General features: G+C 43.4%; 1 protein-coding gene across 1 annotated transcript in view; it reads left to right on the plus strand.

Moving 5' to 3' along the window:
* Window positions 1-11,803, plus strand: part of LOC306934667 (transmembrane protein 132D) — a 434,395-nt gene extending 422,592 nt beyond the window's left edge. Inside the window, exons 15-18 of the mRNA XM_079517336.1 lie at window positions 5,178-5,306; window positions 6,322-6,645; window positions 7,915-8,195; window positions 8,853-11,803. Coding sequence (XP_079373462.1) covers window positions 5,178-5,306; window positions 6,322-6,645; window positions 7,915-8,195; window positions 8,853-9,435 — 1,317 coding nt within the window. The 3' untranslated portion in view covers window positions 9,436-11,803. The remainder of the gene's footprint in view (window positions 1-5,177; window positions 5,307-6,321; window positions 6,646-7,914; window positions 8,196-8,852) is intronic.
* Window positions 11,804-23,425: the final 11,622 nt, after the last annotated feature.

The following is a 23,425-nucleotide window of genomic DNA, read 5'->3' on the forward strand; positions in this document are numbered from 1 at the left end:
TAGCGCATCCTCAATGATACGGGGCGAGATAATAATATTCTGAATTTTTTCCTTTTTTTATTTTTCAGTTCGCCTTTCGGCTACCGTATGCTACACTCTGGGCTCATGTTAGCTTACCGTTGACTTAGCTGTTAGCGCGGCAGAAAGAATGACTCGTCTCTCCGTGGTTTTGAACGGATCGATATACTAGCGCTTCATTTCTGCTCCTCATCCGTCACTCCCGCAAAATATGAACGCTTTTTTGATCATATATCGTATAAATTAAAACTATAGGAATGTAAGCTAGCAATGTAAAGCAAACTTTTTTTGAGCGGATTGTTTCCGGGTCATGGGTTTCCGAGTAAAAGCGGCCATGTCTTTCCGGCACCCCAGAGCTCCTATTTTGAAGGACTTCCGGCACTGATTGTGTTAAAGTGTAGCCTACCTAAAGTAAAAGTATACTCATTATATGTCCCGCCAAGGCCATTTCACTAAATTTCAGCTCAATTTCGCTTCGAGATGCCACGTGTTGTGAGCTTGTATAGATCGGCTGTTGGCACATAGACAAAGCATGAATTGGTTAATGCATGTTTTGTAATAATAATCTAAATCTAAATCTACAAAGTAACGTGTAACTAAAGTGGACAAATAATTCAATAACATTGGATGTAGTGGAGTAGAAATACAAAGAATTGAAACCATTTAAATCAAGTAAAGTAAACTGTGTCTGTAAACAATAAAAAAGTACATTAATTGAGTAAATAAAAATGTATATTGGCTATATAAGATTGAAATTGAAGTGAAGGTACAGATAGAATGATATGATATCTTCAGCAGCAATGGGGAGAAGGCATACTGTACACATCAATGGGGAGAAGGCATACTGTACACATCAATTTCACGTGTCTATTTCACTCGTCTATGTACATTGTGCAAGCAGCCTTTTGAGCAGCTTCTCAGGAATCTTAAATGTTTCATAAGGTTTGTGTGGTTGGAGGCACGTCAGACCGTAAACGGTCCACATGGAACCTTAGAGTATATATGAATAGAGACGGCACCCGAGTTCTCCTCCCAGTCACTTGCATTAAGTTGCTCTAAAGCGCATGATGCGATTTCACTCCTCCTTCCGGGTAGGAACAGAGTGCATTCTGGGATGGATTTGCCCCAAACACATGAACGCGCTGCCGTTGACTATCATTGCACGCGTTCACGTGCGTTCACGTATGAAACAGCGTTCACGTGTCATCGTGAATGTGCACAATGATAGTCAACATGTGTTTGGGCCCACGCTGCAATATCAAATTCGGCCACTATGCCCATTTCTCCTCAGGGTTTCCTCCGGGTGCCGTCTCTATTCATATACTGTATACTCTAAGCATGGAACACACAGGGTTTTGATGGACGTTCTCATCCGCCTTGGCCGCGAAGCGCGGGATAATGCACGTAGGCGGGGAGGATTTGCAGGGGAACGGAACTCTGCTAATCTGACGCCTTTGGACCGCTAACTGGATACAGGGGAGCCCTGTAACAACCCAAAGTGATTTAACCGTGAAAGCTCTGTGTGCAAATCACACCCACGCAACGGCAACCGAACCCCCCACCACACATGCGCGCGCGCACTCACGCACGCACCTGCGCGCACGCACAATTGTGGGTTTGCTGCAATGCAGAGATGGGGAAAATTACACACGTCAGGAGCTAATCGTGGAAGCTTTTGACCAGGGTTACTGTCGGCTCGCTAAGACGAATAAGGGGTGTGGTTTTGTTGTCGTGCAGACTTTGGCACTTTCTGGGTTGCAACGGTGTTGCATCCTCTACCTCTCCTCCTGTCTCGCACCCCCCCTCCCTCCCTCCATCCCTCTCCTGCCTCTCCCTCTCTTTATTTTCTTAATCCATCATACAATCCCACACATATACCCATAATCCCCCACACCTCTCTCAGTCGAACCATCTCTCTCTCTCTCTCTCTCTCTCTCTCTCTCTCTCTCTCTCTCTCTACTTATTTTATCACTCTCTCCATCAAAGGGATAATTGGACTGAGAGCAGCTCATTACAATTAAAAGAGATATATGTCTCTATAGCTCAATTTCCCCAATGTTCCTCGACTACCCTTTTCCACTGAGGAAAACATAATAAAAACGAAGCTATGATGACAAAAACTATGACAAATATAATATTGACAATCTCCTCCACAAATAAAAACGAGACTAAAATGTTAGGGAGGTACTTGGAGAAGAGAATAGATCCAGTCGAACTAAAGACAAGTCATATAATGCTTGGTTGCATGCAGGTACTCCAAAATTTTCCGATCCATATAGGCTCACAACGCGTCGCAGCTTGTAGATCTGCTATTTTTGAGTGGTGTAAACCACTCCTACAACTGGCTTTGTTAGTTTACGTGTCTGTCTGTCCGTACCAAAAAAAATGAGCATGGTTGCTATGGTCACCCAGTTCACACGGGTGTGATTTCATTACGTCAGACATTACGTCAGACCACAGCTGATCAGTCTATATAAGACCTTACACCACTCAGTTCACACGGGTGTGATTTTTTACCATAAAGCTAAGTGCAAATCAGCCATTATACGACACCATCAAGGCCTGCCAAAATGTGCCTTTGTCGACTAAATAAACTGTAGTTTTAGTTGACTTGAAATCTCATATTTTGTCAACTAAAATAGACATTTCAGACGAGTAAAATATGACGAAAACTATATGAAATATTACTCAAAAGACTAAAACTACATCCGAGAGAGAGAGAGAGAGAGAGAGAGAGAGAGAGAGAGAGAGAGAGAGAGAGAGAGAGAGAGAGAGAGAGAGAGAGAGAGAGAGAGAGAGAGAGAGAGAGAGAGAGAGAGAGAGAGAGAGAGAGAGAGAGAGAGAGAGAGAGAGAGAGAGAGAGAGGCAGGTATATATGTAAAGAGAGACTTACTGTAGGGCAGAGGCAGAGAGAGAGAGGGAGATAAATTGTTGTTCTTAATGTTGTCCAGTAATTACTTTTGTTGAGGTCGGCCGCCGCCGTGTTACTTATACCTCCACAATCCTCCCTGCGTTCTGATTAAAGGCAAGCCCGTGGGCTTCTATCAGGGGAAATCAGCGAGGTATATAAGTCCACTTAAAGACAACTTCTGAGAAAAACAGCTAGAGTCTAGTACTGACTCCAGGGTTCTGTTGCCCTAGGCTAGAGCTCTGCGTTCAAGCTGCTGCTGCTGCACGGTGCTTGGAAGTGGTACGGTTGTTGACAAAAGCATTTTGCGTCGTATGGAAGAATTTGTCTTCATTGGACTGAAGGGCAGAGAGAGAAAGAGAGAGTGTTCACGAGCATGAAGTCATAATCATAGTATATACAGTATATAGTGTGTGTGTGTGTGTGTGTGTGTGCGCGTGCGCGTGCACGTGCGTGCGTGTGCGCGTGTATGCGTGTGTGTGTGCGCGCGCGCGCATGTGTGTGTACACTCCTTGTATTTGTATGTTAACTAAACTTGCTGATTTGAAAAGCAGATGGGCATTGCCCTTATATACACAGAAATGACCTCTAAGAACAACAACTAGAATGGTCCTGCTTCAGCTATAATAATGTTATTATTGTGACTTTCATGACATTAATTTCCTATTTTTTCTTTTTCTTTTAGGTTTTTATGACTTCAATTACACCCAAGAAACCTGAACAGTGGATTTTCTGTGTTCTGTTTTGGAAGCCTTTTGAGCTGCAATGAAAACAGGCAAAACAGTGAAAACGGTGACATCTGCTGGCAAATCCCAATGACATATATGGGATTTGCAGGCTGTGACATCACAATCAGCAGGAAAATCGGAGCACTTGTTTGAGCCAGAAAACCCCAGACCACAGAAAATCTACTGAATGTTAAAAGTTCAGGTTTTTTGGGTGCAATTGAGCTCAGAAAACCTAAAAACAATTAAGACAAATTGCAAAAACTTTTTTTGTGGACTGTTTTTGTGGACATTTTATTTATATAGCACCTTTCATACACAAAGGCAATTCAAAGTGCTTGAGAAATGCATCAATGCACTTTAAAAATGAATAGAGAAAATAATAGTTACATTTAAAATAAGATAAAGGAGCATATACATTAGATTAGAACAAATACTCCCACCTTTTATAAAATAAATAATACAAAGTGACAGCACAGCTCATTTAAAGCCCATGCAAGACCTAGTTGTTATTAGACATCATTGGGAGCAAACAATGTTACATAAATATGTTTCTAAATTGGACTTAAAAACAGCTAACTTCCTAACTATCTTCAAAGTCTGATCGGACCGTACAACCTAGCCTCGACGCAAAGGCTGTAATTTAGATTCATAATTTAGCATTTTATGTAGACGTAGCACTCTATAATGTATACTCATAGCTTCCCTGTATAACGTCACTGTATAGCTTCACTGTACATTCTACTGTTAGACAGATGCTATGGTTCTTAACTATTTGATGTATTAACTTGTGTTGTTCTTGCTTATTGTAAATCTCTCTGGATTAAGAGCGAATGTTAAATGCCTAAATTGTAAATTGAATGTTCCAGGTTTGTGGTGCATATGGTAGTGCTGCAGATTCCTACGATGGCATTTTAATTAGTTTGTTCTTTTCTGCAGCACGTGTGCCAGGAAGTCTGGTCCTTTTTGTGTGCACACACGTCTGGTCAACAAACATAATCTAATTATTGGTCATTTTAATGAGAGCATGCTTCAATCAGACCCACGTCTCATTACGAAGGCCTCCTTTGTGCATGAGTGTCAATTACCATCCAGCACTAAAGAGCTGCGAGGTCTCTCAATTACAACCAGTTCTCTCTGTAAAACTCTGGTATAATCATACGCTAAAAGGTCCCCCCAGGCATCCTCCACTTGAATGGCCCGTGGGGATATGTTTTATCCCTGCCTCTGGTCAGACTCAAGTACGTAAATACATGCATTTCCTTATGTTATATAATATATATATAATGGGTTAATGGCAAAAAAAAGCAGATCTACTATATAAGCTGATTAGCGGTATAGGTCATCATAGATGAGTTGTAGATCAGCTACAGTATTTTATTCGCCATTTCTCACACCCCAAAAAAGTATATAGGGCTTAAAGGACAACTCCAGACAAAATAACATATAGGCTCATTGTCCTACTCTCTCTCTCTCGCTCTCTCGCTCTCTCGCTCTCTCGCTCTCTCTGTCTCTCTCTCTCTCAGGACGCAGCGATCAGCGCATGGATCCAGTACAGCGACGGTTCGGTGACCCCTCTGGACATCTACGACCCCAAGGACTTCCTCCTCTCGGCCATCTCGCTGGACGAGAGCGTCATCTCCACCAACAATCAGGTACACACGGCTCCTCCTACATAGCCCCGGGAAGTATAGGGAGGTATGACTGACGGAACGCCTCTAAAGGCCTATCTAAACGCCTCTAAAGGCCTATTCACACTTCAGTTTTAGGTGATAATTAAGGTGAACACCGAAAATAGGACGTAACGCCACGGTAGTCACCGCTCACACAACACATCTCTCTGTTTTTACTAACCACCGTTTCGGTGGTCACCTCTTCACCGAAAACAGTATGAATATGCCTTTATAGTCATAGTCCCATTAACCCTATAGAACACTAAAACATAACCTTTGTCAAACCATCACTAAACACAGGTATGTTTTAGCCAATGTAATATACCCCATAACAAATATTTCTCATCAAAATATATTGAAGTACAGCAATACATGGCAACTTGAGGTACTCTTCTTTTACACAATTTGTGCCCAAGACGTCTACAGACGTCCTAGGAACGATGCCATGCAGTGCCCAGGACTGTACACGTCTTGGGGCAAAAATAAAAATGAAAAAAAATAAAAATAAATGATAATTTCAAACATTTGTATTTGTTATTTTTTTTCTAAATCGGATGGGCACCCCACGTCGCTATTTTGAAAGAATGAAAGGGCACCCATCTTGACTTTTCACACAAAAAAGAAAAGAAAAACGAAAATAGATATCATGAGGGGGCCCTATCATAGGGGGTCAAAATATTCCTAAAAAGAATAATAATAATGGAGCTGGGAACTTCTCCTTTGGTCCACCCAAAAAAAACTGGCTGAATTCACCCGAACACCTGCCTGTAGAAAAAAACAGGGATGTAGGCATGGAAACAAACCTATACCCTCTATGATGTCACTGAGCATTATGAAGGTACTGAAAGACCCACCCACCTCAGACATCAGCAACATTATGAAAATTACAAAAAAAAAAAATTGTCCGCGTGAACATCACCCGGGTTTAGTGTTCTATAGGGTGAATTTGCTGCAATGTTATAGTTCCAACTCCAAATCTCTTTGCATCTTCCGTCAGGAGCAGCGCTGGCCGTCCGTGGTGGCGGAGGGCGAGGGACAGGGGGCGCTGGTCCGCGTGGAGATGGTCATCTCCGAAACCTGCCAGAAGTCCAAGAGGAAGAGCGTGCTGGCATCCGGAGTGGGGAACGTCCGGGTGAAGTTCGGAGCGTGGAGCGAGGAGAAAGGAGGCGCGGCAGGAGGAGGAGGACGGGAGGAGGGGGGAGGAGGAGCACCAGTAGGCAGGGACAACAGCACCAACGAGCAGAGGAACAAGGCTGCAGGGAAGGAGGACGGGAAACAGAACAACTCTGCTTCGGACAGAGAGGAGGGGGCCATGAGGAAGGTAGAAGATATTTCATGAATGGATGGATGGATGGATGGATGGATGAATGAATGAATGAATGAATGAATGAATTTATGAGCAAACATCAGCAAGAGAGAAACAATAAAATGGAACATTTAGTAGAACAGCATTTGTAGTCAGCTGTTAAGACAAGTTAAGCAATCGAAGCTGACCTTAAGCACGCATCCTTAGGAAAAACACTGGATGGATGGATGGATGGATGGATGGATGGATGGATGGATGGATGGCTGGATGGATGGATGGATGGATGGATGGATGGATGGATGGATGGATGGATGGATGGAAAAATGTGCGTGAAATAAGGATTCACAGAGAATTAATTGAATGCAGGAAACAGTTAATTCAAATACCGCAAATACTTGCAACCGCAGACAAAATAGTTTGAGTGGTTATGTAGATATAGGCCTGCTGACCGGCTGTATCGTTACAGTATGTGTAAAGAAGGACAACAGTAATAAGGAATATTAATTAAAACCATGAATGTAATTAATCTTGTGCGGCACAGTTCAGCATATAGAGTTGAACGCCTGCACTGCAGTACAGTATGTATGGTGAGCAGAACTTCATGCAATTGATTATAAAGAAAACAGTAAGAGATCTAAGAACTGACCTGGTTTGGAATACAAAGGACTCTAACACAGGGGTTCCCAAACCTTTTCACTTGAGGCCCTGCACATGGAGTCTCCCCCTGGGTCTATTTTTAAGTGGTGCAACCACTTCCTTAAGTGACTATGTGTGTGGCTGGCTGGGTGGGTGGGTGGCTGGGTGCGTCTGAGCACGAAAACAGCATGGTTGTTTTTCACCACCTGTGCGCAACCTAACACACACACAAACAGTCAAACACACACGCATATATTAACTGTATATATGGTGATTTTGGGTGTGCCAGTATAGTACAGTGACAGTACAGTACAGTAGAGGGTACAGTAGAGGGACCCCCACACGGTAACTGTCATTTCTCAACCGTTTCGGACGCGGGGAGGCTCGCCGGAATCGGGCCGGCACCCTGGGTGCGTGTTCCTGTGGGTCTGGAACTCCCCCCCCCCCCCCGGGGACCCCCACACGGAGTTGCACCACTTACTTCACACGGGTGTGATTTTTTTAAATAATAATTTCAAACTAATTGTAGGGAACGTAAAAAATATATATATATTTCCCATGACCCCAAAAATGGCTCCCGAGTCCCGAGCCATTGCTTGGGAAACACTGCTTTGACGTCATCGCCGTGTCCCTCCTCTCTGTCACTAGGTCAGCACGACGACCAAGACCACAGTGACGCACCGCGCGTCGGGCAGTAAAGCTGCTAGCGGGGGTAGCAGCAGCAGCAGCCGCGGCAGCGGAGGCCCCAGCCAGGCCGGGGACTACAGCAGCTACCCTGCCCAGGTGGAGGTGCCCGGGGCCGGGGAGAGCGACCTGTCGCAGACCCCTCGAGGCCTGTCGGACCTGGAGATCGGCATGTACGCCCTGCTGGGTGTGTTCTGCCTGGCCATACTAGTGTTTCTCATCAACTGCATCAGCTTCACCTTCAGGTAACTGTTTCAGTAGATCGCTGGGGGGGGGGGGGGACCTTTTGTCTGTTTGGGGTAGTGCAAAATCGTATAACATCCTGGCTCACAACCATGTTACAGTACATTGTGAAGCACACTAACCCTAGAACACTAAACCCAACTTTTGTCACACCATCACTAAACCCAGGTATATTTGACCCGATGCAATATATTCCGTGAACAAATATTTGTCCTCAAAATATATTAAAGTACAGCATTACATGGTAATTTTAGGTGCTATTCTTTCATATTTCAACATGAAATTTCACAAATAGATTTTTTACGCTACAAAGTGTTTCAGACTATCGAAAATAGTGAAAATACTGCATGAGCTTGTAGATCGGCAATGTTTTTAAACCATGATAGGAGAACGTGGCTTAAGTTAGTTACATGTCTTAAAAATGTGTGTACGTGCATGCGTGCGTCAAGGAAGAAAAAAAGGTTGGAAACCACTCCAGTAAATAAAGTTTAAGTCTTCTCTGCTGCAACAGTGTGGAAACAGGTCACAATAGCGAGGCTTGCAATTTGCTTATTTTCACAGTCGATGATTGTGCAAATAACTTGCAATTTGTTGTCTAGAAAAAAAACTAGCACTCTTTCCACCGGGAGCTTGACGGCTGTGTGCATTTCATCATGCAGATATCGTCACAAGCAGCTGCCGGTGCTGGAGGCGGGAGGCAACATGAACCACGCGCACGACTGGGTGTGGCTGGGCAACGAGGCCGACCTCCTGGCCGACCACGGCGACCACTGCCAGGGCCCGCTGCCGGAGGAGTGCACCACCGCCATCGACCGCAGCGAGGGCGCCTACGAGGAGAGCAAGTGCCTGCTGAACGGCGCCGGGAACGCCATGGTGATGGGCATGAGCATGGGCCCCGGCGTGGGCGGCCACCGGGGCATCGCCCATGGGCAGACCTTGCCCCGGTCGGTCCCCGAGCCGCGCCAGTGCCTTTCGGGGATCGCCGGCGGCGGCAAGGACCTGGGGTGCGGCGCAGAGCCGCTCAATAATTCCCCGCGAGGCACCGCCAAACGCAAGCGGGTCAAGTTCACGTCCTTCACCACCGTGCTGCCCAACGACGACGGAGGGGGTGGGCCGTACGGCAAGTCGTCGGTGCTGGTGGCCAACGGGAGCGAGGAAGACATCAAGTGGGTGTGTCAGGACATGGACCTGGGCCAATCGGAAATCAGAACGTACATGGAGAGGCTACAAGACAATCTGTGATTGGAGGGAAGGGACCCCGGCAGAGACGGGAGGGGGAAGGAAGACGGACACATGAATACAGCTCACCTGTAATGCCTTTGGAGTGGATGGCGGGAGAGGGAAACGGAACCACAGGGCAGAGAACAGTCCATGAGAACCGCGGGGAGATGAATGTTTAATTTGTGCGCGCGTGCAGCTTTCATCTACCCCTTTAGCCGCATCTATACGTGGCTGCGCTCCAGTGTATCGTGCACCGGAAATAGCCGATCTACAGATCTGCTGTCTACAAGCTCTTGCGCGTCACATCGGGATGTGCTGTGGTTATTGGCGCTTGTTGTAGGTCTGCTATTTCCGGTGTGTGATTACTGGCACACTACTAAATGAGGTGCTCTAGTCTAGACTTCCTACTGAAAGCCAAATCCTCGAATCACTCGCTCAAACACAAGTCAATGGTAACAAAGTGAAATACATTAAATAGTATTAATTTATACGAAATATTTATATTTATTTGTTACGGCAATAACATTCTAAAAGTAATAAAGAATGTATTTGTTATGAGTGATAATTGTGGTGTCTCAAACCACCATGCTAAATTCAGTTAACAGATACCGTTTGCTAAAAGTATGAATACCTTTTTTCTTTTATGGCAATGTAATAGTGAATTGGTGGGGAGGATTGGGGATTTATTTTATACCTTGAGCTACAATACTAAAAGTTTTTTTCTTTATCTTATTCTTGTAACAATGCAATCATTATTTTTCTGCCAGTCAGCCATTGGCTGTGGCTGCCATTTGATTATTGCTAACTATTATGTCATAATACTGAAACGCTACGATTTCTTTGAGGCAACATTTTGAATATAGTCAAAGGAGACTTGTCCCTAGTGTACCGTGAAAGAACATAGAATAATGTTGCACAAGGTATATTTCAACTACCCAACTGCTGAGAGAATCATTTCACAAAGTTGTCAGAGGGAGCTGAAAATAAGCGCTGGACAATGGACAATCTATATACTCCCGCTTTAGTAGAATGTTGTTAAAGTGTGCAGTGAAGAATGGCGTGTTAACAGAAAGGAACTATTTCTCCCTTGGATTCGAGGCATTTATACTTGCACAATTGTTAACAGGATAAGGACATCGAGCCGATATGGGAGGCTATTATTCCTGTTTCTTAAAACCCCCTCCGGCACTGTATTCAGAACCAATGTCATAACTCCCCCATCGCCGCCTCCTCTCCTCGTGCGCGATTCAGACAACGGAAGAGACATTTTTAATGCGAACTAGACCCCCCCCCACACACACACACTCACACACACACACACACACACACACACACACACACACACACACAGCCCAGAGCGAACAAGCCCCTAACACAGAGGAATATTTAAACCGTGTAGGCAACAAGTTAAAGCAGAGAACCCCAGGAGTTGTACATGGGCATGAACATGGCACCCTGAACGACGGCGACGTAGCAGGAACCAGCGGATTGACAATGGGGATGTCGGGCATCACCAAAATGACGAACGTGTTGCGGTGACACTCCTGAAAACATGCTGACGTGGGTTCATGAACTGAGTTTGTTCTTGGTGATTATAGGTGTAGGTTTCCCTTTTTATTTTCCTTTTTGATAGATAGTACAGTATGTATTTTTATTATGACCCCCATCCCCCTCTTGAGTTTTCTTTTCTTTTTTTTCTTTTTATTTTGCATAGAGCTTTTAATTTCTTTTTTTTTTGAAGTTCAATAGAAAGTCAAGGACAAATTGAGACTTTGGTGGTTTGTAATTTATTTTCCTAGAAATCCATTTATTTATTTCATTTTGGAGAGGGCGTTGAAGAACAAGTGAAAGAAAGGATTAAAAAAAGGACAACGAAGAAAAGACAGCACAGGAAAGTAGGAACAGAAAGAGGGCAGAGGACGTATGCCTTGCCCCTCGTTAAGCTCAGGTGACGATTATGGACGGTGGAACGCCACAAATCCAAGATGTAGGGACGGACCATTGTAAAAACTGCAATATTTATTTAGAAATGTGTTAATGTCACACTGTACACTGTACATTGTAAATACATAAACAAAAAAAAACATGCTTCAGAGATCTTGTGGAGAAAATTACAGGGCACGGGCCAATCCACACGGTGATATTTTGTATATTTTCAAAGTGCAAATCACGTGATGTCAACCATCACATGAAAGTTATCCATTGTTTTGTTTTGTTTTTTTCTTATAGTTGAGTTCTTATAGTTGAGTCGTTGTATTTTGTACAGGGTAAAAAAAAGTTAATTGGTTTATCTCCTTAACAAGATGTACAAATGGAAGCAATCCAGCACACTGTACATTAGGGCTGGGCAATATTTCCATAATTATATCGATACCATGATATGGTCTGGGATTCGGCTTCAGTGTTGTCTTTTCCTGGTTTCACTTGACCCCTACAGCAGGGTTTCTCAGAGTGGCCGCCGCGACGCATGGAGTCCAGGCCGCGGTGCCTCAGAGTATATAGGCTACTTTAACTACACAGTCCCTTTACTTCAGGGTTCCCCAATAGGCGGCCCGCGGGCCATTTGCGGCCCGCGGAGCGCCCCCTTGTGGCCCCTGGAATATTATTATTATTATTATTTTTTAGGGGGTCCCAGATATAAATGGCATTCAATGGGGGTCAGTAGCCTATGCATGTCAAACTGGGCATCCTTTTCAAATGGGGTCTTGCCCTGAAAATGAATTTTCAGGGCAAGACCTCGACCTTGTGCGTGCGGACTCGGCCCCCAGCCTGGTACCCTAGTCAAAATATGGCCCTTGAGGAAAATTAAGAGTCTACTTAGTACAATGAACCTGAATGAAACTGTACTTTGTGTGTTCTTTTTCAGCCTACATACACCAAGTGACAGTCTCTTCACCAAAAATAGCCGATCTATAGATCAGATCGCCTATTTTCGGTGATGTTCTCCCCAGAATAGGAGATTTAAGTGGTTAAACGTCAAGTATGTAAAACATATTTTCAGTCTGTCCTAAATGGAAACAAATATTCTCTCCAGTTTTCCTCGTGACATACTGTATCTTTGGGGCAAATATGGACATGTTTACATCTATAAATGCATCATGTAATCCATCATGTAATCTGTAATCCACGTAACTCGAGAACCGTCTGCCCCACCGACTTCATATTCGACACACGCGTTCCACACCACCACAGGGAGTACAGTGCCTGGTGTCGAGTCGGTTGGACCCACGGTTGTCCTGAACCGCCCCAAAAGTCCTCTTCCCGTGCTCTGGACAGGGCCCCTGCTCCATATGGAGCTGGCCTGTTCTGACATCACAACACTCCACATTTGGGCATGCCTGACACAGAACTCCATATACAGTAGGTATAAAGGGACACAGAGCGACATATCCAGAAATGTCCATATATGGGCATAAAAGGGACACAGACAGATGGGTGGAACTGGTACTCTGACACGGGTACAACGGGTATTGCATGGATCTCCAACTTCCATTCTTACCGACTCTGTGCTCTACAGCCGGGCACCGGTCTAGTAACATTAATAAGCCAAAAGGTTCTATGAGATATACAATTCAGGTGTGCCGTGGATGAAGCCCTAGGGGTTTCTCTGTTGGAGGCCCATAACTGTATTATTTGGTAGGAAATTAAACGTCTGTGAAGAATAGAGTGACTGTAAGATGATTTGGACAAAGCAACTTGGTCCATGTTGACGTCCGCCGTCGTACACTACAGGGAATCTCATAAGCAGTGTTGGGGAATGTTTCTTATTCATATTCCGTTACGTTACAGAGATTACCGCAATTAAAAAGTGTTGGGTCACTGATTTTCTTGTAACACTTACAACGCGGAGCTGTTGGTTGCAACATTTCACGTCTCCATTGACAGACTAGAGACACATTAATTTAGTGCAAATGCTTCAGATGGAATAATTTTACATTTGTGGCTACAGTAAGAACAGGGAAATATAGGTGTAACAAAGTAATGCTATAACTGATTATTCTAATTGCGAAATAACATAAGTTAGGTTACTCGGTTACCCCCCCCCCCCCCCCCCCCCCCCCCGCCAAAGAAACAGTAATGCCGTTATCTGTAAAGCCCTAACCACACCAAAGGGTCACCATGCAACTCCTTGGGTCCAAACGGTTGCAAGGAGTTAACGCTAAAACCGTCTCGACCCTTTGGTGTGGTTTGGGCCATTGAATTCCATGCGTTGAATCACTAAGGTCAACGTGGGTCAACGTGGGTCAGTGTGCAACAAGACATATCACACCACAGGGACAACGCTAAAAACCGTCTTGACCCTTTGATGTGGTTAGGGCTTAACGCCGTTACCCCAACACTGCTCATAAGTCTACAGAGTCGGGGACGGATGGCATTATTTGTTGCCTTTAAATGCAACTTTTCATCCGTATGGGACATATATAGTTATTAAAACGTTACATAGTGGAACTTTAAGCCCTGCTATATACTTTCAAAAGTTTGTCTTTCTTTTTCTTTTCAAACTAGACGCTCACAAGCATCACGATGTGACACATTGTAAGCTGGTAGATCTGCTGTGTTTTCTTCATTGTTTGAATTAAAAATATATTTTGCCGATATTATTGTCACAGTATCGATATCAAGGTATATAGTGTGTATATATATATATATACTGTACATACACACCCACACACACACACACATATATGGCCTAAACCACTATTTAAACTGTCGCTGATGTTTAGCGTTGCTGCAGGGTGAAAATCTTGTGACTTCTACCGCAGCCTGCACAATGCTTCGTCTGCCATTTGTATTGCCCTCAACTTAGTAGGGATGACTCCATACCACTTTTTCATTTCCAATACCAGTGCCACAGCCTTGAGTATAGAGCTCTATACCGATGCCAATCCAGTGCTCTTTTTTTATTATTATTATTACTAACCAAAGGAAAAATTCCCATTATAGACAATAAACATTTGATACCTTTCATAAGCTGTCCATAAGCCATTTGTATGGGTACACAAGATTGCCATCTAAAATAAACATTATGCTCAAACCATGAAACGAATACTAGCACGAAGCCCGCCAGATACGAGGAACACGTAGGGTTAAATTAGTACCCTAGCCCGCCAAACCCGAGATTCTCGGGTTTGAGGGCTTGTAGTCTTTAATCCATGTTTTAATCCGATCGTATCGTTAGCTAATGTTGCTATACCCGCATCAACACAAAATGGGACAGTGGCCGTGGCCATTTTGAAGATGCGCGCGCATCCACTTCCATTCTAAGCCCTGCATTCAAAGCTCTGTATCTCAGAAAGGACATTGAGGGGGGCCGTTTCTGGTGAATACAAGGGTTTTCAATGGGCTGTAGCAGGCATGCTGACACTCGCGGTCGGGTTTTTCCACCGCCGAGCGAGAGAACAACAACCGGACACCGGACACCACACACAGCAGTTTGTCATTGTAACATCCGGTTAAGGATACCGGTCAAGACACCACACACAGCAGGTTGTCATTGTTATTTGTAACATCCGGTTAAGGATATTTGGCTCTTCAAAGTAAGTGTTACGTGCGATAAAACCAATACGCTATCGAGGGATTAATATTAATGCTGTTGGGAATTGGGCTAGGAAAGTATGCAGTACTGTATTTAGCCCACACCATTGACACTGACATGCAAAGCAAAGCAAAGCAAAGTTATTTGTTTACCCATGCAGGGTGAATGGACTAAGCTCGAGATGCTTGTTTACAGCCAGACCCTGCTCATAGAACATTTCATGGTAGGGGTTCAATGCCTTGCTCAAGGGCACTTCAGCGGTGGTAATTTTAATGTGCCGGTCCGGGGATTCGAACTGGCGACCTTCCGATAACAAGACCGCTCCGCAAACCGTTCGGCCACCGTTCGGCCACCGCGGCCACACATGCTCCACACATGGTGTACTACTGCCTATACTAGTGTGACCACAAGCCTTTCCATACAGTTTCAGGATCGATTTGTCAATGGATTGTATCAGATTTCCCCCCATATACTCTCGGCACATCCCTACTGATTAGTTTCCACCCCGTATGCGTGAAGGATCCATTAGTGTGGTCAACCCGGACCTCTGCTCCGGGAACTGTGGTCTTGTACGCGCTCAAGTGACGAGTCAAGGGAATGGTTACTATGGTTAGGTGTTTTTCTATTTTCTACGCACCGCGTGATGAAGTATAAATAAGGATAAAATGGTTAAGACTGTACAGTGTACATCAAAGTCAAGGGAGACAGGAAGGAGGGGTGTCACTTATATGTTAATATCCAGACCAGGATCAAACACATCGTTGTGTTATTTTAGGTCATTTTAAAGGAATACCTCAGTCACCATTTGGTTTTTTCGTGTGTTGTGCCCGTGTGTGTGTGGGCTTCAACACAAGCCGAGATACAGGTCGCCCGCCCAGGCACACTCACTCACTCATGGTTGATATTGTATTGCTGTTAATGCAGAGCCCCTATTTTCTTCAATTCATTGAGTATTGTCTTCTTTAGTTTTTATTCTTTCTAATTTTTTGTAGCGACGGAAAAGGAGTGATACTCAAATGGATGTTGGGGAGCTTGATGGCACCGGCGGGAGCCATGAGCAGTGTTTCCTGTAGCAGTTACAGAGCTCTGCAAGGTCATAAAAGAGGTGCTTATTGGACACAAACCCCAGAGATGCTGTCTCTCTTTTTTGATCATCGTTTCAACTTGGTTTAAAGCGAAGGCCATTAAAGACCCATATAACAGAAAGGCTAACGGCCTCTCCTTTGTCTCATAGAATTTTATGAATGCATCATTTCACTGAGTCAACAACGGCTTTACATTAGCTTCACCACTTCCTCCCTGGTGGCCCTTTTTGAGGCTTTTTTGTGTCCCTCACCAAGAATTCTCAAAACATTCGGAATGATCTATTCTAAAATAGGACATCAACACATCGTGATACATGCCCAGGATAGGGACGCTGAGGTTCATTATGGTTAAGCGATGCATCGTTTATGGTAATCAATAATCAATGCCGTCTTGAACAGACTTGGCACATTTAGATCTATTTCTGACATGTACAGTATGAAGCAGATATTCTTGGTTCTGTGGTATAATAGCCTAGTGTAAGTGTGCAGTCACACACTTGGTAGCTTCATTCAGTAGCTAGACATGAATTAACACATTGATAAAGCAATGCAATCTTCTGGTGACAGTGGATCAAGCAGTTAATTGTATTTGTGTCGTGTGTCTGTTTTACCTTTTTATTTGACCCGGAACAATCGCTGATAACAACACTGGGTATTGGTCAGCTGAACTGTGTGTCCTGTCGCTTCACTCTGACAAAGGTTGTCTCAATCTCAATACCGTCTTTGTGTGTTTTGGAATGACACCTTTGTGATCCATTTCAACACATGTAATGACTCTTGTCGCAGCGCAAGAGCCGGTCTTAGGCTATAGACAATGTGTTCCCTCACACAAATGTGTTGACAGACAGTGGCGAATATTTTGAAAACAGCAGATCTACAATCTCACGACGTGTCACATCATGCTTGTACATACGAGCTTGTAGATCATTTATTTTATCACTTAACAAAAAATAATAATCCAGAAAGTAACAGATCTATAAGCTCACAATCGCAAAAGTTGTGCTATTTTCGTTTTACAAAAGATCGTTAGTTTTGCCTCCGACATGCCCAAAATTGGAATGCCATTGTAAAAGTTGCTGGTTCCCACTAGCTGGCCAAGCTGTGAGCTATGGGGAGCGACCGTGACGACCTTTTTAAAATGACCCTTACACCGGAAGCGGTGATAAATAAACAATCCGAGAATGCTCCTGTGGATATTTCACATCTATTGATTCGGTGATGCCTCTTTCATTTGGTTTATGCTTTTATTCGCAGTGAAAAATCGACCTTGGAAATAAATCACATCACTTTATTGCCACATAATGTTTGTGTACTGTGTGTGGATGTGTACTCGGGACACATGCAGCGGTTCAAATCAATGCAAATGAATAACATGAAATAATCACTGTGTATGTATGTGTACGGACGGCTTACAGCTCCATTTTAGCCCCACATACCAGTACAAAGTATGTTGTGAAGCTCTAAAAAACAGTAACCAGATGGATGACATGACATGACATTGATAGTGATATTATTATGTTGTTAAACAGAAACTATCAATGCAGGAAGTGAATCGTGTGTGTGCGTGCGTGCCCGTTTGTTATCATCAAATTATTTTTTTCTAAATGTTGCTAACAATCTGAGCTGTAAATATTCCTCTGAGGTCAACAGTTGTATTGACGGCATTACTAATAACATTATTTGGGCAGTAAATTATTCATGACTAATTATATGCACATTGAGGATTAATGTTCTATTGCTCAAAATCTAGTATTTCAGATCTTGAATAATACAAATAAAACAAGATCATGTTTTAATTATAGGACTTGCTTTAACCAATAAAACAAAGTTTTAACCAATCTATAGAGAGTTCCAGACTTCCCTCTCCAGAGCAACTTCCTTCTGGGGGATCCCGCGGCGTTCCAAGGCCAGTGAGTCCATGTAATCCCTCCAAATGCGCCTTGGTCCTCCCCTAGGGTCTCCTCCCAGTGGGACGTGCATCGAGGACCTCCCTAGGGAGACGCTCGAGAGGCATCCTGACCAGATGCCCAAACCAAGCTGGCTCCTTTCCAGGCTGAAGAAGCAGCGGCTCTACTCCGAGTACTGTAAAGCCCACTTCATGGAAAAAAATCACACCCGTGTGAACTGAGTGGTGTAAGGTCTTATATAGACTGATCAGCTGTGGTCTGACGTAATGTCTGACGTAATGAAATCACACCCGTGTGAACTGGGTGACCATAGCAACCGTGCTCATTTTTTGAGCACAGACAGACAGACAGACAGACAGACAGACAGACAGACAGACAGACACGTAAACTAACAAAGCCAGTTGTAGGAGTGGTTTACACCACTCAAAAAAATAAAAAAATAAAATCATTTGCCAAATAAACTATACCCACCAGGTTGGCTTTGGGTCCGCTCAGATATACATATACAGTACTCACATACAGGACATTGTGTAGATGACCGCTGGCAGGAGATCCGTGCAGCAGTCATGTTTTCTTTTTTCTTTTCTTTTTTCTGTCTTTGTTTTTATTTTTTATTTTTTATTGATTGATTGAATATGTTATTAGCAGTTTGAAACAAAACGAAAATAGCCCAGGGCTTGTTTCCAATGAGGTCCCTTGTACTCAATGAATCATCAAGACAGACACGTTAACACATAACACACAACACCAAAAGTAAGTGCCTTAATTTCCATGCAACACTGAACTGTGAAAGGCCTGACACCTTCGCATCTAGCATACAACATTGATGCATGATACGTAGATGTATGAAAGGGTTTGTTTACATCTTGCCCCAATGCATTTCCAATGGAAGTCACATGGTTTGACACAACATTTGTGTTGTATGGCTTTCGGCTGTGTTTCGACTGCCCCCCACCCCCTCATACAACCATGTGACTCCCATTGGAAATGCATTGTGAGCTTGCATCAGTCAATAAGTCTCATGCATCAGCTATACATCAATCTGTTGCGAATGTGTGAGTCAGGCCTAAGGCTTCACTCACACCTTTCGATCTAGCATACAACATTGATGCATGCTAGATGTATACAAAGGGTTTGTTTACATCTTGCCCCAATGCATTTCCAATGGAAGTCACATGGTTTGACACAACATTTGTGTTGTACGGCTTTCGGCTGTGTTTCGACTGCCCCCCACCCCCTCATACAACACAAATGTTGTGTCAAACCATGTGACTCCCATTGGAAATGCATTGTGAGCTTGCATCAGTCAATAAGTCTCATGCATCAGCTATACATCAGTCTGTTGTAAAGGTGTGAGTCAGGCCTTAAGCTTCACTCACACCTTTCGATCTAGCATACAACATTGATGCATGCTAGATGTATACAAAGGGTTTGTTTACATCTTGCCCCAATGCATTTCCAATGGAAGTCACATGGTTTGACACAACATTTGTGTTGTACGGCTTTCGGCTGTGTTTCGACTGCCCCCCACCCCCTCATACAACACAAATGTTGTGTCAAACCATGTGACTCCCATTGGAAATGCATTGTGAGCTTGCATCAGTCAATAAGTCTCATGCATCAGCTATACATCAGTCTGTTGTAAAGGTGTGAGTCAGGCCTTAAGCTTCACTCACACCTTTCGATCTAGCATACAACATTGATGCATGCTAGATGTATACAAAGGGTTTGTTTACATCTTGCCCCAATGCATTTCCAATGGAAGTAGTCACATGGTTTGACACAACATTTGTGTTGTACGGCTTTCGGCTGTGTTTCGACTGCCCCCCTCCCCCTCATACAACAAAAATGTTGTGTCAAACCATGTGACTCCCATTGGAAATGCATTGTGGGCTTGCATCAGTCAATAAGTCTCATGCATCAGCTATACATCAATCTGTTGCGAAGGTGTGAGTCAGGCCTATGGCCTCACTCACACCTAAGACACACGCAAGACACACTTGTGTCCTGTGTCTTCTGTGTGTCATGGCCACCTCAATGCATTTCCAATGGGAGTCACATGGTTTGAAGACACAACCTTGTTGCATGGGGGGAGGGCAGAAGACAGCCATGCAACAGCCATGCAACAAGGTTGTGTCATGAAACCATGTGACTCCCATTGGAAATGCATAACACACAGAAGCCACAGGACATAAGTGTGTCTTGCATGTGTCTTAGGTGTGAGTGAGGCCAAAGTCTGCGGGACTCTCCCATCATGTACCGCTGTCTGCTCCCAGCCTGTCTGAAGCACCAGTTGGTTGTTGGCAATGTGTGTCACTGGACTTCTCTCCACGACTAAACACGACACGATTATAGAACCGTTTCAGTTGACCTTGCACAAAATGATGGAGATGATGGGAGTGTGCTACTATATATCTTTCTCTTTTATTTGCACATTTACATTTGTTTTCCAGTGACAGTGAAATCACATCGGAGATAAGTTTGGCGAGAGGCAAGCACTAAGAAAAACGTTGATTTCAGAGTTGTAATTCAAAAACACTTTTTGTCCCCAGTCGAACCATGAGTATTTATCTCATTATCCAACATATTAACCCATTCAGGCCTGACGTCGAAATTAAAAAAAAAAAGTTTTCTAAATCATGACAATTTTCGGAAAGATTTGAGGCACATTTTAACGATTTTTCAAAAATAGCAGACCTACAAGTTCATAGCGCGCCACTCGGTGGCGCGCTATGAGCTTGTAGATCTGCTATTCTTCAATAGCTAAATTATAACAATGTTTAAAACACCAAAAGGGGTTCCCGCCCCAAAATGGGTTAATGGTTAATGTGGTTAAACGCTAACGTGACATGGATGCGTTCCAGGTCTCAATGGATTAAAGGGGATGTAAGTGGAATTTTCTGTTAAAATAAGTGTTCTATTCCGATAGTGATCATTGCTATACAGAGTGTTCAGTAACAGGGGTCTCCCCGTCTCTCCAGCTCTTTGGTAAATATGTTCCGGTCGTGATGCCAACACCATTTATCAGCTATATCAGCATTGTTTTGTTTGTTCCATTGCTCCAAAAGTAAAGAAGAAATCTATTTATTAAAGAGCTGGAGAGATGAAGAGACTACCTCTGTCACCGAACAAACACTCATTACCATTGACCGTTGGAAATATAGAGTTTTAATATTTGTTATAAAATGCATTTATCTTAAACCCCCTTTTAAAATATTATTTAATTGCTGAATAAGCAACACATGAGTTGTCCGTGGTCTAATGCTTATTAACCCTTATGCAGATTCTACTAATGTCTTCTAAATCATGACCGTTTTTTGAAAAACCTGTTTCTATATCAGTGGTTCTCAAAGTGTTTCATGTAGGACCCCTAGAATTATCTGTATTTGAAAAGATCTGCAAAGATTTTGTTCCAGGGATCCCCCAGAAGCAAAGATTTGAGTTAAAAACGGTTGCTGTGAAAGAATATATTTCTTACACATTTTCACAATTTTTCAAAATAGCAGATATGAGCTTCTAGATCAGTTATTTGTCAATAGCTAAAGTATAAAATAATGTTTATAGTGAGAACACTAAACATATTTTTTGTTCACCATCACTAAACACGTGTATATTTTACCCAATGTAAAATATTCCATAAAAAACTACAGCAATACATGGCAACTTGAGCTACTCTTCTTTAATATTTCATCATGACTTTTCACAAAAAATACTAAAAATAGATATCATAGGGGGGGAAAAAAATCTGTGAACAACACATTATTATTATAAACAAAGATACATGAAGTTGGGAACTTCTCCTTTGGTCCAAAAAAAGAAAGAAAAAAAAGTCCATTGTGGGTTTATGGGATTTTCTTCACAATATCACTAAACACAGGTGTTTAGTATATCACTAAAACACCGGTGGCGGTGGCTCATGGGTAGAGTTGCCGGATGGTAAACGCGAGGCTGCCAGTTCGAACCCGGGCTCCCTCAGAGTTAGTGTCAAAGTGTCCTTGAGCAAGATACTGAACCCCTAATTGCTCCTGATGTGCTGGTTGGTGCCTTGCATGGTTTCCGTCGCCATCGGTGTATGAATGCATGTGTGAATGGGTGAATGTAATGCACAATCTATGTAAAGCGCCTTGAATAAAGGCGCTATATAAATGCACCATTTACCATTTACGGGTGAAAAACACCTGCCTGTAGAAAAAAACAGGGATGTGGGCACGGAAACAAACCTACCTTCTATGATGTCACTGAGCATCCTGAAGGTACTGAAAGACCCGTCACCCACCGACCTTAGCAACATTATGAAAATTACAAAAATACCATGTTTAGTGTTCTATAGACCAATTCATTGTTTACAAACATTGGGACTGGACGCACGGGTGACTGTTTCATGCAATCAATTCCCAACAGATCTCCAAACCTGTTGTTTTGGGGAGCGCTGGTTTCAGTCCATTCAACCTCCTCTTGTGTGTTGACTAGTGAGATGCACCGTAGATGCACCCTAGGAGAGAACAGAGAACAGCTGATATACAAGCTCACATCGCATCATGGATGCGACTGTTGGGAGCTTAGAGGTCTACGTGCGTGACACCATCGCGGGACAAAGCATACTTGATGGGCTGCAGGTGCGCGTGCAGCCATGGACAAACAGGCTCTTCATGAGTGCACCTCCCGTTCTTGTGACAGCGACTGGAGGTGTGGTTTTGAGGACTGCTTTGAATTGCTATTATTGTTCAAACACAACAGAAACCAAGGATTATATATTTCAAGGGCGAGAGATCACAATACAAATTCTAATCATTCTTCCTCCACACTGGGAGAAAAACAGCATCTGAAAGTTTGATGGTGCATTTTTTACACGTGAGTGCAGTTAGAACTTTTCCATTGCATCTTATGAGAGGTGGTGTTCTTCTGCTGCCTTTATGCGCACGCATGCTGTTGCTTATCAGTGTGACGTCGTCTGTTAAGGCGTCTATAGGGTTAAAAGCTGAAGCTACACAGATCAAATCAAATCAATTTTATTTGTATAGCACATTTAAAAACGACTCTCATCGTACCAAAGTGCTTCACAGGTCAGAGAAAACAATATGATACAGTGCAATACAATACACCAGTGAAAAAAAAAAAAAAAACAATGCATAGTTATGGTACAGTAGACAAGAGAGACGTTAAGAGCAGTTTAACAGCAGTACGGCAAACATATCCTATATGTATAAAAGTGCAAGAGCATCAGGGGGACTGGAAGGCTTGTGAGTAAAGGAAAGTTTTTAGCCTATAGACTTAAAACTCTCAGTGGAGGGGGCAGATCTGACAGCGAGAGGAATGCTGTTCCATAGTATAGGAGCTGCGACAGCAAAGGCTCGGTCGCCCCTGAGCCTCTTCTTTGTCGCTGGAACTTCTAGGAGTCGTCTGTGCGTTAAACAAATGAAAAGGGCTGAGAATAACTGCTGTAAATATATCTCCTGGCCAGTGTACAGTACACGGATGAATAT

The sequence above is a fragment of the Electrona antarctica genome (assembly GCF_951216825.1).
Source record: "Electrona antarctica genome assembly, chromosome: 12".
In the NCBI taxonomy this organism is placed as follows: domain Eukaryota; kingdom Metazoa; phylum Chordata; class Actinopteri; order Myctophiformes; family Myctophidae; genus Electrona; species Electrona antarctica.